This window comes from Echeneis naucrates, chromosome 5 (genome assembly GCF_900963305.1).
Source record: "Echeneis naucrates chromosome 5, fEcheNa1.1, whole genome shotgun sequence".
Classification (NCBI taxonomy): domain Eukaryota; kingdom Metazoa; phylum Chordata; class Actinopteri; order Carangiformes; family Echeneidae; genus Echeneis; species Echeneis naucrates.
This window is the reverse complement of record NC_042515.1, coordinates 23,655,077-23,674,766: the sequence shown is the minus strand read 5'-3', so window position 1 is coordinate 23,674,766 and position 19,690 is coordinate 23,655,077. Positions and strand designations below refer to the sequence as shown.

The 19,690-nt window shown below is 40.9% G+C and overlaps 1 protein-coding gene across 3 annotated transcripts; it reads left to right on the top strand.

Moving 5' to 3' along the window:
- Nucleotides 1-43: 43 nt before the first annotated feature.
- On the top strand, nucleotides 44-18,159 carry LOC115043059 (helicase with zinc finger domain 2). 3 transcript variants are annotated; one of them, XM_029501136.1, is made up of 20 exons: nucleotides 44-174; nucleotides 1,670-3,156; nucleotides 3,369-3,552; nucleotides 3,800-3,907; nucleotides 4,088-4,596; nucleotides 4,708-5,346; nucleotides 6,672-7,470; nucleotides 7,617-7,692; nucleotides 7,839-11,190; nucleotides 11,296-11,381; nucleotides 11,571-11,696; nucleotides 12,289-12,444; nucleotides 12,559-12,703; nucleotides 12,782-12,913; nucleotides 13,073-13,265; nucleotides 13,879-14,040; nucleotides 14,764-14,973; nucleotides 15,065-15,221; nucleotides 15,505-15,672; nucleotides 15,772-18,159. In XM_029501136.1, the coding sequence occupies exons 2-20, from the start codon at nucleotides 1,805-1,807 to the stop codon at nucleotides 15,882-15,884; spliced, it is 8,667 nt and encodes a 2,888-aa protein (XP_029356996.1). In that variant the 5' UTR covers nucleotides 44-174; nucleotides 1,670-1,804; the 3' UTR covers nucleotides 15,885-18,159. The 3 variants fall into 3 exon arrangements, with proteins under 3 accessions (XP_029356996.1, XP_029356997.1, XP_029356998.1); XM_029501138.1 differs by having other exon boundaries at nucleotides 67-174; nucleotides 3,033-3,156; XM_029501137.1 differs by lacking the exons at nucleotides 13,073-13,265; nucleotides 13,879-14,040; nucleotides 14,764-14,973; ... (1 more) ...; nucleotides 15,505-15,672; nucleotides 15,772-18,159 and having other exon boundaries at nucleotides 12,782-12,917.
- Nucleotides 18,160-19,690: the final 1,531 nt, after the last annotated feature.

The window sequence follows — 19,690 nt, the reverse complement described above, 5'->3', positions numbered from 1 at the left end:
TCAGAGTAGTCCCACGTTATCTGACAGGCTTAAGCTGTATTCCGGTTCAGGGAGGGGTTATACACAGAGACTGGAGACCGAGACCAGAGATCCGAGCAGACTCACATCAATCCGCAACACGGATGAGCTCAGTTATTCCGCGACATCAGTTCCATCTACACCGGCAGTCTGACGGTAAACGCCGCTATTATCATCATCACTATTGTTGTTGTTTTTGTTGTTAGCATCGTTGTTATTGTTATTGGCTGTTATTGTGCCGGTGTTGCTCTTGGCACTCTTCCTCTTCCTGGTTCTCCTCTCACCAGCTGTCAAACAGCTGCATCCGTTGCACAACATCTCAACTTCAGTCCAGTTCGGGTTCAACATCCCAGTCTGGTCACTAGAGTTCGAGTCAGCCATGACCTGAGTCTGACCCGAGTCTGACCGTAGTCCCACACAAGTCTGACACAAGTCTGACCCGAGTCTGACCGTAGTCCCACACAAGTCTGACACAAGTCTGACCCGAGTCTGACTGGAGTCCCACACAAGTCTGACCCGAGTCTAACTTGAAGAAGACTGCTTCACTGAACAGAAGTATCTGTGCAGAACACATGACCTTTATCTTTGACGATGGCTGGGATGAGCAGTTTCCTGCCTCCGGTCTACGGATGTAAACCCCCCTGGTGTAGCGGGTTAATGACCGTCTGTCTGTACTGTGGTTGTGTTGTGTGTTAAGGCTCTACTGCGCCCCCTTCTGGGCTGTAGAGGTCCTCATCTGCTATAATCCACTTATCTGATCAGCTTCGCAGTGGTCTTCTAGAGGGTCTTCTGTTGTGTCTTATGTCGTGTCATCTGGAGGGTCTACTGTTGTGTCTTATGTCGTGTCATCTGGAGGGTCTACTGTTGTGTCTTATGTCGGGCCATCTGATGGGTCTTCTGTTGTGTCTTATGTCTGTCATCTGGAGGGTCTACTGTTGTGTCTTATGTCGGGCCATCTGTAGGGTCTACTGTTGTGTCTTATGTCGGGTCATCTGGAGGGTCTTCTGTTGTGTCTTATGTTGGGTCATCTGGAGGGTCTACTGGTGCAGTTGTGTCAACCCCCCCTTACTGGAGTTGTAATTTACTAATACAGAGCAAATGTAATACAGTATGATAATTACATAGTCATCTATTTCGACAGTGCAAATCAGTATATGGGTGGACCTGCAAATGATTATATGATATAGTACGGCAATATTTGTTTTATGGTAATGCTGAAGGATTCAGTATGCACACCTGTCCAGAACTGGTTTCTTTTCTAATAATTTTTGTGGCTCATTCACATGATGTCTGAATATTTTTTTATTCTAAATCTAATTTTTGCATCCTCCTCTTTTTCTAAAGTCACTAACTTTTTAAAATAAAAAATAGCAGATCATTTGATGTCAAAGTCAGAGGGTGGTTCAGTGATACCGCTGGGACCACAGGTCCTGGGATCAAATCTGATAGGCTTGAGGCCTTTAAGGGCTCATGCCCTGCCCCCTTCTGTCCCTAAGCACTGTCCCTCAATCTTTTTGACACTGAATGTATATACGCACAGCTGGTTGCCATCATCCAGGTGCAGATGACATGTAGTTTTCAGTGCAGCCATGGTATTTTCAACTTGAACAGGCTAATCATCACATTGTTTCTCTGATGTTCTTTCTTTCAGACACATCCAAGAAAAGTTGGGCATTTCTGAAACTTGAACGGGTTAATCTGCCCAATATTTTGTCAGACTTGGGGGGTGGGGTCACTAAACCTTTAGAATCCAAGTGGCTGCCTTCAGCATTATGAGTGTATCACAATGTCAGCTGATGGGTCCACACTGGCTCCTCTCTCCTCAACACATGACCTCAAACTTGCATGTGCTCAGTGCTCTGTTAAGGTTACAGAAATTACATATAAATTAAAGTTAGTCCAGCACAAGTGTGCCCTCACTCTACTGCTCTGCAAAGCCAAAGCTTGCAGCAAGTGGAGGCCTGTTAGTAAGAAGCCCACATTTCCAAAACCAGCTCAGTATCAGGTGTGTCGTTACTTTGTGGATAATTTTGGCTGTACACGTCATAAGAACCGGTGCACATTTGCCAGAAGTGATGAGGAGGCTGCAGTGTGGAACTTTGTCAAGGACTACAGACTAGACCACATACTTCTCCATAAACTTGTGGCTCAGTCTGAAGGAGGACCTGATCAGACTGACCACTCTGGAACTTTGGGTGACCTTTTGACATCACTGGATTTGAAAGCTGTCTGTAATCTGTGCTCAGTCAGGGACAATGAAATCACATACACAGTGAAGTCTGTTAGTCACCAGTGCAGCAGAAATTTGCTTTTAGTCAAAGCAAAGACATCCGACCAGTGGAGACCTGTGTCTGAGCGGCCCATTTTGGGAAACTTTGGTCGAAATGTCTTTTATCAAGTATGCATGTACTTTTCTGAGGGTTCTGGGTGTCAAGCGCATGGAGAGGGATGCACTTATGCCAGAAGCTATGAGGAGGCCACTGTGTGGAACTATGTAAGAGACAGTAAAATTAGTAAAGCTGAGTTGATCAGACTTGTAACTGAGTCTGAAGCAGCTTCATCAACACCAGAAAGTGCAGCTAAAAGCATACTTCAGCAGTTTCCTGGTAAATTCCTGGAGTTCTGTAAAACCTGCTTTCTTTCCCGTCCACCAAAGATAACAACCAAAAGGTGGAATACAACTTGCTCAGCAGATGAGGCACACAGCTGGGACCCAGTCTTAGTTCATCATTTCTCAGACAGCAGTAGGAAGCAGATCTTTAGTCACGTACGACCTCTTCCTCAAAATTGTCAGTTTAAGTTCTGCAGTCATGTCAGGCAAGGCAAACCCTGCTGGCATGGACCAGGACACTGCCTGTCTGCCCAGAGTGAGGTGGAGATGGCAGTGTGGAAAGCTGAGGGCAGTGGGCTGTCTGTTCGACCTCACCTCCTTCAGCTGAGTCCCCCAGAGCAGACAGAACACAGACAGGTCACCATGTACTGCAAAGTTTGCCTCCTGGTCCTGTCCTCCCCAGAAAGCTTCTACAAACACTGCTCCTCTCTGGAGCATGCCCAGCTGCTCTGCGAGGACACCACCACCAAATGGAGAGGACGAATGCCTCCACACAACCGCCGAGATGAGTTCTGGTTGTGTCGAAGGTAAGCACAGTGTCTTACAAGATTTGGGCACTTTATCATTGCTCTGTTTCATGCTAAATTACACTAATGGTTACCAATCTGAGGTTGACAATTTCGGTAAACTATCTATGTCTAACAAGGAAATGATCTATAAAGCATTAAATAATGAAACTTTAACATATTAAAAGACAACAAATGTTAAACAGTAAGTAACCATTTCCCTTTCATTGTAGGCCTCAGACATGTGAGTATGGCATGAAATGCCCAAGAGCTCATTCCGTAGCAGAACTGCAGGAGTGGATGATGCGCACGGCCGAGGCGAATGAGATTAAACACAATATGGAGGCTGAGGGTGTTGTGTCCTATAATGAAAGGCTGTTGGAGGAATACAAAACTAGCAGTGATGAGGAGCACACTGTAAGTGTGAAGCGCATCCTACCAGAGATGATATATCTGCCCTGTAAAAATAAATGAGGCTTTTTCCTTCAGTTTTTTCTGTTTCATTTCATAAAGTGGAATAGTAGTAGTAAATTAAGTTAAGTAAATTGATTTGGGGAGCAAAATCCCAGAATTGATATAAACATGTTTTTATAATTACTTGCACAGGAAGTGGATTAGTTAAATAGAATGTTTGGCAGTAATCACTATTTCAAATGTTGAACAGTTATCTGAGCAAGTGGACGATGTCAGTGTCTCCTGTGATGATGATTTAACAGTGGAGTGTGAAGAGATTGGTAAAACACTGAAATGGACCTTCCAAGTTGAAACAGAGGTAAGATTTTTAAAATTTCAATCACAATCACAATCACAATCACTTTCAATCACAGAAAGGCCTCAGACCCAGGAACCAAACCTGCAGCCTTCTTATTGTGGAGCAACACTTTACCACTGCCTCACCATTGTTCCTGATTGTTTATGGGGTTTTTTTGTGTGTGTGTGTGTGTCTATACAGAGACAGCTTGTGCATGTGGCTCTGCTGAAACAAGAACCAGGAGCTTTGTTCACCCTCAGAGACATCAACTCTGAGCCCTGCCTTTACTCCTCAGGTGATGACCTTAGAAGTGAGGACATGACCTATGATGTCACTGTGTCTTTTACATCCATCAACCCTGGTCTGTATGAGCAGTGGTTGGTGTTGGACTTTGGCATCAGACCAGTGCTCCTTAGGAAACTCAGAGTAAGAGTAAGCCAGCAGTCATTGGATGACACTGAACAACCAACTGTGAACCATGAAGCCACCTTTAAAAAAGCTGAGCGTTGGCATCGAGACAACAGGGTTATCATCCCATGTTTGTCAAGGAGAGAGGAAGAAGAGGAGCTGTTGAAGCAGTACACGGCTCCCAGCTTTCAGTATAAATCCTTCCACAGCGAACCAACACCTCTGAATAATGTCAACTACAAAGAGCAAATGCACCACTTCCTGTACAATGAGGAGCTTGCAGAGGACAAGGTTGTATCAAGGTAATATGTTAATTATTGTCAAAGACATTATGGTCTGAAAATCTGACACCATGTTCAATTCCTTTGTGTCTGTGTAAAACGACACCTGAGCTGTTTTCTTCTTTACTTCAGGTTAAACGTTTGTGGAGAAGTGGCAACACTGGAGGTGTTAAGCAGTCCGCTGTGGGGCATGATGATAGTCCCTCAAGGAGAACTGTTCTGTGCTGTTTCCATTCCTTGTACTCTCACACCAGACACCCCTGAGGGACTGGTTCTGAGACGAAGCATCCAGTCAGTTCTGATAGCCCCTTTATCTTCCAGGGAGCAACAATCCAAGGTCTATGAAGCCACTATTTTGCAGGAGCAAACAAGTGAGAACAAGATATTTTTGAAACTGTCAAAGAAATGCTGCATGGATCTTATGCTCAAAGGCAACGAATTATATCCAATGGAGGTCCAATTTCAGATGAACCGCTACAGCTTCTGTACCATGCACAAGTCCATAGACCTCCTCTCTGACACCAACATAGTCCTACCACAGCTTAAAAACTGCGTTGTTCCGGTGAATACCAACAGCTATGAGAATCTGAATGCAAGGCAGAAGTCAGCCATCAACTTCATCACAGGGAAACCCAACACTGAGAAAGCTGTTGCACCACTTCTCGTCTATGGACCTTTTGGAACTGGGAAAACATTCACTCTGGGTACAGCAGCCAGAGAGCTCTCCAAGCAGCCTCACAGTAAAATTCTAATTTGCACCCACACTAACAGGTAATGCAAGTTTTGATATGCTCTTTGATTGCTTCATTTTGATGTATGCTCCCCAAAACCTGTTGGGCTTGATGCTTTTGAAGCCAGGCAAAGCTTGTTTCCTGAAACTGCAAAACTGAAACTGTGTGGTGTTTTTTCTTGGGACTCAGCTGACATCAAGATTTTATGGTGCACTGTCCCCAGCCAGGTTTAGGTACCACAGATTAGGTCTCCATGACTCAGTGCTGGTAATAAACTCCTGTAAACTATGGATCACATCTTCCACCTGCCTCAGTGTGTTAGCGTGACCCATATTGGCATATTGGCCAAAGTCCAACCCTCCCAGTATTGTATAGTGTTCTGTTTTCCTCAAAGGTGGTTAGCCATGGTAACAAAGGGCATTCATTTCAGTGAATTGTTTTGAGTAACTGTCTTGTACTTGAGTTTGTTTTTTTTTTTTTTTTTGTTTTTTTAATTATGATTTTCACTGCACTGCAGTTTTTAAAAACTGTTATTTAATTTAAGATAAGCTTGGCTAAGTCAGCTGCATATTTTTCCCTCCTAAAACTCAAAGTTGCAGTGACAAGTGGACCAGATTCTGTTAAACCATTAAAGTTGAGTTGTGCTTTCGCTGAGTTTTAGGCAACGAGATAAAAGCTGAGCAAACATGCTATTACATACGGTATATCTGCTGAATCAATGGAGAAACAATGATAACAGGAAAACTTTTTTCTTAATTACTTGCTCAGGAGGGCTCTAAAAATAATTCTGCTTTTATTATTCGACATCTGCTGGTTGAAATAGGTTTTATTTCTGTGAGTGGATGAGGTAGATGATGATTGCTGCCCCTAGCTCACTGGCGAAGTAAGTTAACGTTAGTGGGCTAGCCCACTAAATTTTGTTTATATAGTTGGGTTTGTTTCAATGCTGAAATTTGGCTTTGTGTATGAGGGTTTGGTTCTACGGGAGTCAGTGCATTCACCGGGTTTATTTAGAAAGTTACAAGGTTCTGTTAATGCAGCATAAAAACAATACAGCAGCATGAACAGCAGTAAAAGCCAGTAATCCAGTATTCATGTAAAATTTTGATTGAGCAACTTTTACTTGTATTGGAGTAAAATTTGACCAAGAGAAGCTGTACTTTGACTTTAATAGGGTTGAGTACCTTGTCCACCACTGGATGTTATAGTTGCTATCAATACTGAATAGAATCGGCATCAGAATAGATGTGCAGTTTTCATGAGAAACCATTAACATCTCCAACATAGTAATTTCTTTCAATGTAAAGTCATTTTAACGCAACACCAATATGTATGCTTACCTCTGACTCTTTTGCTTCCTTTAAGCTCTGCAGATCTGTATGTCAGAGATCACCTCCATCCATTCATCGACAGGAAAAATGATGGAATGAGGCCAATTCGAATAAAAGCAAACAAACATGGCAGTGCTTTGTTGGCCACTGACGAGATTACTTTAAAATACTGTTTCCTTTCAAATGATAGACAGTGTTTTCTACCACCCACCAAAGCTGTCCTGGATAGCCACAAAATCATCATAATCACCACAACAATGGCAAGAAATTTACAAGACCTGAATCTGCCCAAGGGATATTTCACCCACATCCTGATTGATGAAGCCTCCCAGATGCTGGAATGTGAAGCCCTGATGCCCCTTTGTCTTGCTGGGCCAAACACTAGAGTAGTTTTGGCTGGAGATCACATGCAAATGGGACCCAAGCTTTTTTCAGTGGATGATCATCACCGTTCAGATCACACACTGCTCAATCGCTTGTTCCATTACTATCAAGACCACAAGTGTGACGCAGCACAGAGCAGCAGAATCATTTTCAGCGAAAACTACCGCTCAACCAAAGAAATAGTGGAGTTTGTGTCCACCAATTTCTACGTTGGCAAGAATGATGTCATCAAAGCCAGTGGAAATGTTCCAGCTCCTGGTGATGGTCACGCCCTAAAGTTTCTTCATGTCAGGGGAGAGTGTTTGTTGGACACTGCGTCTATGTCCTGGTATAACAATCAAGAGGTTGCCAAGGTGGCTGAAGCAGTGAAAGAAATTCTAGATCAATGGCCATTGACCTGGGGGCCCAAGGACCAAAGCTCAATCTGTGTTCTATCAGAGGGGTTTCAGGTAAACCAGAAACTATATCAACAATACAGTGAATATTTCTGCATGAATGCATTGCTGTTGGCACTATTAAAAATAATCATAGCCTATTTATTTTAGTTGACAAATTTTGCCTTAATTCCCTAACCAAAACTTTTCATGTTTCATAGGTTCGGACAATAAGGACAGCACTTTCAAGTCGACGCCTCTCGAAAGTCCATGTTGAGAATCTTGCTAATGTGCAAGGTAGGCCTATATGATTATCCCATTTAGCTATGACCGATTAACTCAGACTGCAGATTTATCAGAGTCTGTAAACATTCCATAAATATTACCCTGCATAATAAAATTGTGTGGCTTTAAATCATTAAGTTATGCTCATGTCTCAATAGGGAAACAGTTCAGGGCAGTCCTAATGACAGCTGTGCAAACACGTGACAGTCTGAAAACTTCTCACCTGCCTGGTCTGGAGCTCTTCAATGATGCCCGTGTATTAAACACTGCAATGACTAGGGCTCAGTCCCAGGTGGTTGTAGTCGGAGATGCTGCCGCCCTCTGTTGCTTTGGGAAATGCTCAGGAATTTGGAAGAGCTACATAGACCACTGCATCTGCAACAACAGTGCTGCACCACAGCATTTCACCAAGGATTACTTTGAAAAAGATGTTAACGAAACTGTAAGGTTTCAAAAGTTTCAGCATGTGGAGGAGAGCAATACTCTCAATGATACAATTCTTCAAGAGCTGAAAGATGAATATGAGCAGTCAAGAACTGAATACAGTTCTGATGATGATGATGAGGCTCTTTCAAGGTCAATGGACAATTTAGTTCATTTTGGCAAAGACCTCTCAGAGTTGTGTGTAAAACAACCAGAGAAGTACAAGCTAGGAAAGTTGATCAGGGAGTCATCTGACAGAGGTTATGTCATACCATTTGATAACCCCACCAGACGTATAACCATCAAGGGAAGGCAAAACCTGGGTAAGACCTTTACCGGAGATGAAGTGCTACTGCAAGCGTCGAAAGTCATCAGCGTCACCAAGGAAGACAAATCAGCCCGTGAACTAGTATGTCTACTTGAGGATGAGGATTACAGCAAACCTAGGAACTCCAGTTGGAATGACAACTTTGTCAGAAGAGTGATGATGCCCATCAAAAAATCTGAACCCAAAGTACGCATACTGATCAACAAGAAGAGGCGTAACTTCCTTCCAATATGGCAGAAAATAGAGGGAGAATGGACAGTTGTTGCACAAGAACGACTGAATGAAAATCTGAGACAAAACAATGCATTTGTGGTTGAAGTGCTTGGATGGAGGGAAAATTGTGTTCTTCCAATGGGAAGGGTCACAGATATTCTCCCAGTGGGAGGTTTGTTTGTGGATGAACTAAGAATCCTGAATGAAGAGTTCAGAGTGACATCACGTAAATCAGGTGAGGTACACAAGGTAGATGAAGACGAGATGCACAGACAGGACTTATGTGAGGTAATCACATTCACTGTTGATCCAAAAGGAGCAAAAGACTTGGATGATGCCATCAGCATCAGGGACATTGGAGACCAATTTGAGTTGGGAATCCATATTGCGGATGTGGCAAGCTATGTGCATCCAGGTAGTGAATTAGATGAAGGAGCGAAACAACAAGGGACTACATATTACTGTGCTCAGGAAAAACCCAATCATATGTTCCACCAAGACCTGAGCACTGGACTCTTCAGTCTTCTGCCAGGCAAAGATCGCAGGGTGGTTTCACTAATGCTCAAAGTAAACAAGGAAACAAATAGGATTATTGGAAATCCTGAATTCCAACTGTCACTAATCAGATCAGACAGGCAGTTTTCATATGAGCAAGCAGAAAAAGAAATCGCCGAAAATTATGGAGCGAGACCAAAATTTAACACAGTAGAAGACTGTGTTGTAGTGGCTTACTCTTTTGCAAAGGCTCAAAGGAAGACCAGACTTGTGGATTGGCATTATTCTCAGCCTGATGCTCAAAGATTGCCCGGAAAACGCAGAGCCCATCTGATGATTGAAGAGCTGAGTGTGTTGTTCAACAAATTTGTGGCTGAGACTTTGATAGATTCAGAAAAAACCAGGTATTACACACCTCTTCGCTGCCAGGAAAAGCCTAGTCCTGAAAAACTGGAAGAATTCAGTAGTAAATGGAGTGAATTCATACCTCTGGCCTTTCATGTGCGGAATAAAGTTGACCATTGTGAAGAAGGTCCAACCTGTGAAACCTTTCGCATCCTCACAGCAGTGTGGAAAGATATCCAGTCAGCTGCCAAAGCCAATGACATAGATAAAATGATCGACTTGGTTGCTGCGGATGACATCTACCCCCAACTCCAGCCAGTCATTGCTCAGTTCAGAAAGTGCTCTAGTAAAGCTTACGTGATCCGTTCCAAGTCCTCTCCTGCAGCGGAAATTGGCCATTATTCTCTGAATGTACCTTCTTACACACAAGCATCATCACCAATTCGGAGATATATGGACATTGTGTTGCAGAGACTTTTGCATGCTGTCATATGTGACAAGAAAGTACATTACTCTAGAAAAGACATTAGCATTTTGTGTAATGACTTTGAGGTCATCCTCAAGAAAGCCAAGGAATATGAGCAAAAGGCTGAACAGGTGTCTTACGCAAAGAGCATGAACAAACAAAGTGCTTCCAAGCTAGCCTTTGTTGTCAGTGCAGAACCCAATGCAGAAAGCTTTGCCGTGTCATTTCCTTTTGACAATGACATATTTTCTGAGAGTTTGTCAGTTATGTACAAAGACTTGCAGTTAAAGGACCAGCCAATTTATGATGAAAAAAATCACTGCGTTCATCTTAAATGGAGAAGGCGCCTCTATGGTGCTGACAGGATGCAAATTCAGAAACAGCTGAGCATGCTGCGATGCTTTGAATGCTGCGTTGAGGTTCCACTTAAAAGATGGAAAACCACTATTGAAGCAATTGAGAAAGAAGAATGGTCGGTTGCGAGGTCCCTGATAATGGAAACAACTGCAAGCCAGCTGCAGCGTAAAAACACTGGGATGGACATTCCATGCACTTCTACGGAGGCCACAGAGGTCGAAAGAATGCCTGAAGTGGAGATCAACTTCCAGCTACAGCTGGGTGACACTATTCAGATCCAGATGACGTCAGAGTTAAAAAGAGGTTATCAAATGCCAGCTATCCAGTTGCTGCATATCAACCCGAAGTTTGAGGTCTGTGTGGACCATGTCCACAGCCCTATCACATGCTACGCCAGATCTGCTGAGTATCCATCCAGGATTCATTATAGTGATACCCAGGAGTATATACAGATCTGGAAACCTCTCTGTGAGATGGAATCTGCTACCACTGCTGTGGATGAAAGTGACAGCATTGTCATTGAGAATCTGGAGGTAAACTTTAGTCAAACGGAAGGCACACTAACAGGCAGCTTCTTCCTTCCTCAGGAATGGATTGATGAATGGGCCATTGAATGCAATGTTTCAAAGTGTTACCTGTGCATACGGAAAAGAGGATTAGAATTGCCTTCATCCGTAGAAAATTGTGCTGCAGTGGATCCCAAAGAGTACACATGGGTGGCCCATGGCATCACAAGGAAAGAAGAGGGGAAACGCTCTAAAAAGGAAGGAAGTACAGTGGAGTTCTATGTCCATCACCTGCCAATGGAGCATATACCTGACTGTGTGATGAAGAAAAACACATGTTTCACTGTTGAAATAATCCCCAAACTCCTGCCAGACATGTAAGTTCAAATGTAGCTCACCTTGACATTATAAAATAACAATAAGGTTTATGATTTCACTTTTGTGTATTTATATTGTGATGTGTGTCCATGCTCTTTTTCTAGCCGCAAAGAAAATGCTGTGGTCAACATTAAATCTGCATGTGATCTTGTTCAGAGAATAGCCCTTGGACAAAAAATTACAAAAGAGGGTATGTCCTTTACTCAGCAATCTTACTAAACAGTCATATCAATTTCAACTATTTATGTCCATGTGTGTGACACTTTTTTTAAGAACGTGCATCACATGTTCCTATAGTGGCCTTTGAATTTGAATAGCTTGTTTGTCTGGCAAAAATAGTCACAATCTGTTTATTCATTTTACCGGTTTGACTTTGCAGTTCAAGTCAGACCTTACATCGTAAGGAAACGTCTGTCCAATGAACTGCCCAGCCTAAATGAAAGCCAGTTTAAAGCTGTGGATAACGCACTGAATAGCTGCTTCACACTTATTCAGGGACCACCTGGTAAGAACGTCAACGTGCATTCACTCTGATGCTTCATGTTGCTGCAAAAGTTTAAAGGCTAATGTTCACCCCTTCTTCTGCTGTAACATCTCTTAGACTGCAGACATGTTACCTGTCAATGCTGGTGAGCTAGAGAGGCACCATAAGTTGAAAAAACACGCAATCGTTGATCACATGGAGACTCCAACACTTTAACTGGAGCATTTTAAGCAGTTAGCAGCTCCACTGTGTCTGCGGCTGCACCTGTGTCCAGTCTGAGCAGACAGGGAAACTGAACTGGTAGTGAAAAAAGGGGTGTGACAATATTAGTCTGGAGCTGGAGGAAGCTATTCTTCTTCATCCTCATAATTTGGACTGAGTGCAGAGCAAACGTTAAACTGACTCACTTATCACTTAGTGTAACAAGGCAGATATCTCCTTCCTGTAGATAGCTCTGGAATACTATACATGGAGGTCTTGGATGTGACATCATCACTGTGGCTCTTTCAAACTCTCTTGATTATGTTAGGTTATCTTTCAGTATATTAACTAATGCTTCTTACCATATGTTACACATTGCACCTTTAAGCCATTTCTCTCATTGGTCTCTTAGGAACTGGAAAGACAGTGGTTGGTGTGTACATAGTGGACTGTTTGTTTGAGCTGAACTCTCGGAACCCAAGGACATTTAATGATCCAAAGGATAAAAACAAGAAACAAGTCATTCTCTACTGTGGTCCATCCAACAAATCTGTTGATGTCGTAGCTGGCAAGTAACTTCTGACTGAAAATTTAGAAATGTTAACTTTTTTTTTTTTCCTTTCTTTTTTGTTTAACCATAACCCATGTTGTACATTGTGTTTTATTTACTGTTGTGACACAGAATACCTACTGAGGTTTAAGGACAAACTAAAGCCCCTCAGGGTCTACAGCCAACAGGTAGAGATGCTTGATTACCCTTATCCGGGCTGCTCACTTCAGTTTTCCCAGAGGACACTCCGTCAAGATAAATCAAAACCAGAGCTCAGGTATAATAATCAAACCTGTGAGCCGCACACAGTTAGGGAACACTTCCTGTTTTTAATTGTTTACTATTATGTTTGTAGGAGTATCACTCTGCATCACCGCATGCGGGAGAGCCAAAATCCAAAATCATCTGAAATAAAAGCTTTTGACCAACGTATTGCTCTTGCCTCTAAAAAACAAGGAAAAGAGCTTACCCCTGAGGAGGTGGAACAGTAAGTTCAAATGAACTTTTACGAAAAAATGTCCAGTTCACTCATCTTTTACACTTGAATCCAAATCCCAAACAAGTTAGACTAGAAACTGAGTACAAAATGTTTACTTTGGTTTAAATTTAAAGAGTTATTATCTGTGTGCTAATTTTTTTCTTGCAGATACAAAAAACTTCTAATAGAAGCTCGGGAGCACGAGCTACAAAAGCATGACACCATATTGTGCACCTGCACGCAATCTTCCACCCCCAGCATGACCAGGACGGTCATTGCACGTCAAATCCTCATTGATGAATGTGCAATGGCCACTGAACCCCAGGCCCTGATTCCATTAGTCTGCAACAAGCCAGAAAAGGTCTGCTTCACATTTACCGATATCCTGTCTCAATATGATTCCTTTCATGCTTATCATGAATGCTGCTTTTTCTGCCTTGATTTGTGAAGTTACTGTTACTCATCAAACATTTCCTTTTATTTCACGTTACATGAAATGATGTGAAATATCCAACCAAAAAAATAATTTTTCAGATGAGCTCCTGATCTGTCATCTGGTGAAAGTAACAATATCCATATGATTACTGTGATGAAGATGTCTTTACTTTATTGTCTGCAAAAAACAAACACACCTTCTAATACTATGTGAGACTTTTCATCCAGGTTTCTGTTTCTGAACATTCTTTTTAGAGGGCCATCTCTAGCTCTGTTTGTAGAACCTGACTGCCACCTAGTGGCTAAGTCTCATAACATCCTCTATTGGCCCAATCAGATCTTTCTCTGATTACTCAGATTGCTGAGCAGATTCATGATGCCAGTAGAGTCATGGCACTCCATTGCAGGCAGTCAGTGCACTGGTAATGCCAGGAATTAGGGCCACTGATTCATAATTACTTTGAATCTCATTTATCATTTGATGTGAATCCCTGTATAAGTAGAGATGTTCACTCTAATTTTTACGATCTCACTCTCAGATCATTCTGATTGGTGACCACAAGCAGCTGCGGCCCATTGTAAAGAATGAGCATGTGAGGAAGCTGGGGATGGCAAAGTCTCTGTTTGAACGCTACTATACATCTCCTGTGGGATCAAATCAGAAAAAAAGGACAGTGATGTTGGACACCCAGTACAGGATGGTGAGAATATACTATTTATACTGTATATGCATGTATTGTATTTTCAATTAATTAATATTCAATGGAGTCAATCAGAGCTTGTGATGTTGGGCTAAAGTGGACCGCAGGAGTCAACTTTAGGGCCTTTGCTGGTCATATTCATGGTCTGACTCCTGGATTCCTGCTAATATGCTATAATAAAGTTAGATGCAGATGGTACTGTGATCTGCTTATGGTAATAAGAATGTGATAGAGTGTTATAGCACTGTACTAGTCAAACATTTAGACTCGAATTGTCATACTGTTTGCCATTTGCCAGCAGATCTGACCTGACCTGAGAACCAATAATAACCATTAGTCAACTAACTAATAATTAGTCGATTCCTCTTCTCTTTTTTTGGGTGAGAGACCACTGAATAAATAAATAAATATTTTTGTTTCTGATCTGATTTCTAACTTTATTTTAAGTCCAATATTTGTTCAGTCCTAAGGAAAATCATTTCAGCCTAGGGATATTACATGATTCAATATATATTATCTGATTCTCCTATCTTGCATACATGACAGTAATTGATATACTGTTGGTAAATGGACAATATACTTATATTGTCCATTTTTTTAATGTATTTCACATCATAGTGGAACCAGTGGCTTTGTCTGTATATGGTGGAATACCTGTTTACAGTCACAATATCATTTTACCACATGACTCAAATTTAACTGACATCTTCTGCACCTTTATAGCACAAAGACATATGCCAATTTCCCTCTGAAGAATTTTATGAGGGAAAACTGAAAACTGGGGTGGAACAGCCAAGCAGCGTCCTGCTTGTTGAGCAGAGGACAATGCCAATCGTTTTTGGACACGTCGAAGGAAAGACCATCAGGCTGGTTGTCAACACAGCGAAGGGCAACGAGAACTCAAAAGCAAATGAAGAAGAGAGAAAGAAAGTGGTACTGCACTGGGTGACCGAGTGAATCCATGTTCCTTGAGGCATGTTTATTATGTTTCCAGTCACAAGAGTTTCATTTGGGTCTGTTGCAGATTCACATTGCTAAAAAGCTGGTGGAGACTGCCAAAATCAATCCAAAGAGTATTGTGATTCTCTCGCCCTACAATGCACAAGTATCCGAAATAAGAGACGAGCTAAAGAAGAACAAAATGGATGGCATCACGGTTACTACAATCACTAAAAGCCAAGGTGAGCACATCCACCAGACAACAAATTATCTGCTGAAATGAAAGTAGCCAGTCCGCAAGGGAAAAATAATCTAGAGTAAAGTAACTCATTCTGAACACTTCATGGCTGAACATGTAACCAGTGTTTTGTTGCTGTGTTGCTTAATCAAACTGCCTTCTGCAGTTTAAATGTCCAATGAATGTAAAATTCTGATATATGAATAGCCAGTACAGATTCAGGGGGGGTGATATATATTGTTCTCGATGTGTGTGACTCAGATGACACTGAACATTTTGTCTTCTAGGAAGTGAATGGCGTTATGTCATCATATCCACAGTCTGCTCTCTCCCAAGTGAAGAGATTGAGACTGAACCAAAGAGAGCTTGGCTGTCCAAACATCTGGGCTTTGTGGGTGATCCCAACCAGATAAATGTGGGCATCACCAGGGCCAAAGAGGGACTGTGCATCATAGGTGAGATGCAGCCTCCTTTTTCCACCTACACTTTCAACAGATGGAATCTCTGCTGTATGCAGCTTCATAACTCAAATGATTATGTCTTTCCTCTCAAAGGGAACAAAATGATGCTGAACTGCAGTAGTACTTGGAGAAAACTCCTGAACCACTATATGCGTCACAATGCAGTGACTGATGCAGACAAGATTTCAGTTAAAGTTGCCACATAAAAAACGGAGATGACACTCAGCAGACCAGAGCTCCTAAACTTAGGCAGTGATTAATGAGATCTTCAGGCTTTCATATTTTTATTTAAATATTTTTTTCTTTTGTATTTTGTATTGTTTTTAAAAGATTTTGAATTTTTGATAGTGTACTGACTCAGCTGTTGCTGATGATTTCTCTATAACTTGTGTAACCTGTAAATAAGAAACCCCAACTTATATTTTATTTTTTAAATGTACTTAATTCCCTCAGGGTTTAAATTTTAAAGCTTTCAGATTCATATATATTTTATCTTCTTTTTTTTTTTTTTTTTTTTTTTTTTTTTGATAAAAATTAGCAATGTTGTGTTGAAGAAATTGTAACTAATATATTCTGATTGGCATACTGTGAAGACAGATTTCATTTGGGTTTTTGAAGTCATGTGAAGGTTTAGCTGACAAGTACAGTTACCACTGTGTGAAAACGGCCTTGGTGCAGCAGAGCTAAACGCTTTCATTTCAACCTTTCATTGAGAACATTTTCCATTTGTTATGTGTAACTAATATATGGGGTCTTTTAACGTGATTTGTTTTTATTGTATTTCATTTAATTTTTGCTTTGTTCCAATTGTAACACTTTTCTACATTGAGCGATTTTAGTAAAAGCAATACAATTGTTGAATTTTGTCTGCCTAGTTATTTTGAATTCCAGGGATTTTATGGCGGGTTATTGGGGTATCTCACCACTTTGATTAAAGTATGACCCCAAACTTTTAACTTGTCTAATACGATATGATTAATGGACAGGTGGACTTGAAGCAAAGCTGAAATTCCTCTTTCCCTTTGAATCATCATGAATGATTCGCTGCCTCAGATGGACAGGGAGCAACTTAGAGCTTTAGACTTTGATGATAAGACCTTCTGAAGTGCAGCTCCTCCTGAACAGGTTGGATTCATCATTCTGAAACTGATGTGCTATTAATACAGATGATTTAACTTAGAACACCCCATATACACATAAGACAAGAATAGTTATTGTTTAATTGTTGTGTAACTGGCAGAGTTCAGGATTTAAGCTAAAGGCAAGCTGTCTTGGAGCAAGCTGGAATGGCAGGGAGAGACCATTATCTATTGGTTGTAATGAATTGCATTTCAAATTCCACACCTGCAAAGCAGCTGTCTAATTCTATCACCATAAAGGGGAAGCATTTTTTTCTGTCAATCTATGTAGCTGCTTAGTCTGGAAAGCAGCCACAAGTACACAAGTTTCCAGGGAACCTTTGTCATAATAACAATATTCGCATAACTCCAGTTTGTCCATTTCAGTTGATGATGATGTACATCAAGTCACTGCTATCATTCAGTTGAATCCACAGAGATAGAGCTCTAGAATTGTTTCAAACAAAAAAATACTAACTGAGTAAAGTGAACACTGAATGATGATGCAGTTCTTCTGGAGAGCACAAGAGGGCATGTAGTACCTATGAGTAAACAGCAGTAAATAAGACGTTCCATGCATTTTCCAGAAAAATAAAGCACCAAAAAAATGGCAGGAATAAATAATGAAATTCACGATAATTGCAAAATCAAAATTTATTGTTGATGTAAAGTTCTTTTTGTATTTCTACATTTGTTGATTTAATTTGTTTGTTTATTTGTGTGCAAGGCAAAGCTCCTGTGTTCTAATCATAGTCAATGAGAGGGTCTATCTAATCATCACAGCTGCAGTCATAGTAAATAATAAATTAATGAAAAGCAATTTAAATATATATAAATAAATATTAAAATGTCTAAAAATATGTAACGTGCAGAAATAAACAACAGATAAATTCTTGTCTTTGCTACATCATTAACAAACAGCTGAAGGAGCTGTTCTTAGTGCTGGAAAGGAGATGAGATTCATGTGGGAATAGACTATTGAAGATCCTAGACATTGTCTCACCCAGCAGACAGATGAGGTGATCTCTGGAGGACGATATCTCCACTGGACACAGAGAAGCCTGTGACTTTTCAGAACGACACCAACAAACACTGGACTGAAGAGCAAAGCAATACTTGCAACTTTTTACATATATATATAAATAAAAGAAAATGAAACACATTTTCAATAAAATCATTAGTGACAGGCTTTACTGAACTCATGAGCATAGCCTCAAACGCTAAATTAAAATAGCGTCAAGAACAGTGTAACACTGCATTAAAACGCCATCAAGAACATTGTAATAGTCACGATCAGTCAACGATGACGAGAGCCTGTAAAAAAAAAAAAAAAAAAAAAGACATCTGTGGTAAAATATAAACATATGAAAGACTAATGGAGGGAGAGAAAGAAATATAAGAATGAGGGGAGAGAAAAGGGCCAGCGCAATAAACTGTTCAAGGGAGAGAGAAAATGGTTAAAGACAGGACAAGTGCAAAGAGGAGAGAACAGCAAGCGACAGAAAGGAGAGAGGGTGGTTAGTTAGTTGTTATAGTTTAGGGAGGGAGGTTATCTCATAAGCGGGCTCATAAGTCAGTAGAGCAGCACATTGTGTTGCATGAAGTCAAGGACAAACTAGAAACGTCTAAATTTTCAGAAGATTTATTGTGTGGTTTCTTCCAATTTGAAAATGTTTTTTTTTTTTAAGCAGTACTTGATGTAGTTGAAGCATTAGTTGAACAAGCTGATGCAGTACTTCATGTATTTTTAAAAAAAGTTGAAAGAACAGGCAAAACAATGCGCTCATTTGAAATCAGACCGTTCCTTTGATCAATGATAAAACCAGATTAAATGATTTGCACCCGCTCTTTCTGCTCTACTAAAACAAGTGCAGTCACCCTGTCAAGTCTGTGATGTTCTAGGATGTTGCTTTTGCAAATTTTTTAAGTTTATAAGCAAAGAGAGTGTTTAGTATGCTGTTTTACTAGAGCTAAAGCAAGCAAATAAGAGAGTGAGTGATACAGGTGAAATAACAAACCCAGCCTATTGTATGTTACACAGGTGGCTAAGATAACTTCAAGGCCTATTGACTGAAGGAGGAGCTCCCACTCCATATTGGCCAATATCAACGCAACGATAGCAACACTTAAAGTGCTAAATTGGGAAGAAAAAAAATACACATAAAAACAGATTTTGTCTGTCTCATTGTAGATAGGTTGTGTGTGTGTGTGTTTTGTATGCAGCACTTTCAGATATTGTGATTGTTGCCTTGATATTGGCCAATATCAAGTGGATATCCTCATCCTCATCCAATAGGCATCTAAATTATCTTAACCATCACTACTTGTGTCACATACAATAGCGCTGGGCTTAATATATTACCTGTGCCACTTACAGCAGTAATACCTACCTTTGAATGGATTCCAGCTTTTGGGAGGCCACATCTGGATACTGGAGGTTTAAAATGTAGAACACAACAAAAAGTGCAGCCAAGCCGGACACAAAGGTTGGCTGAATGCCCTCACAGACCACGTGCCCCGTGATGCTGATCATCCACTGGCTGTGTTTCCTGGGCTCATTACCTATGAAATGTAGAGTGAAATTAGGTCGAATCTCCAGTTCCAAAAGTACTTACCTTGTCCAGTGCCATAGGACATCATTTTGATTGAGACTCCCCACACTTTTAAACTTTATTGTAGTAATTTCAGTTTCAGTTGAGCAAATTCTATCTTCATTTTGAATACGACCTCTGTACAATTATTGTTCTGTTTTTCAGTATGACATGCCATTACACTGATGGACATGGAATCTGCACAAGCACTTCATAAAGTTACCTCCTACTCATTAGAAAATAAAGTTCTCTCAAAATGTACATCAAAATACAAAATACAAAATACATACCAAGCAAAATGAG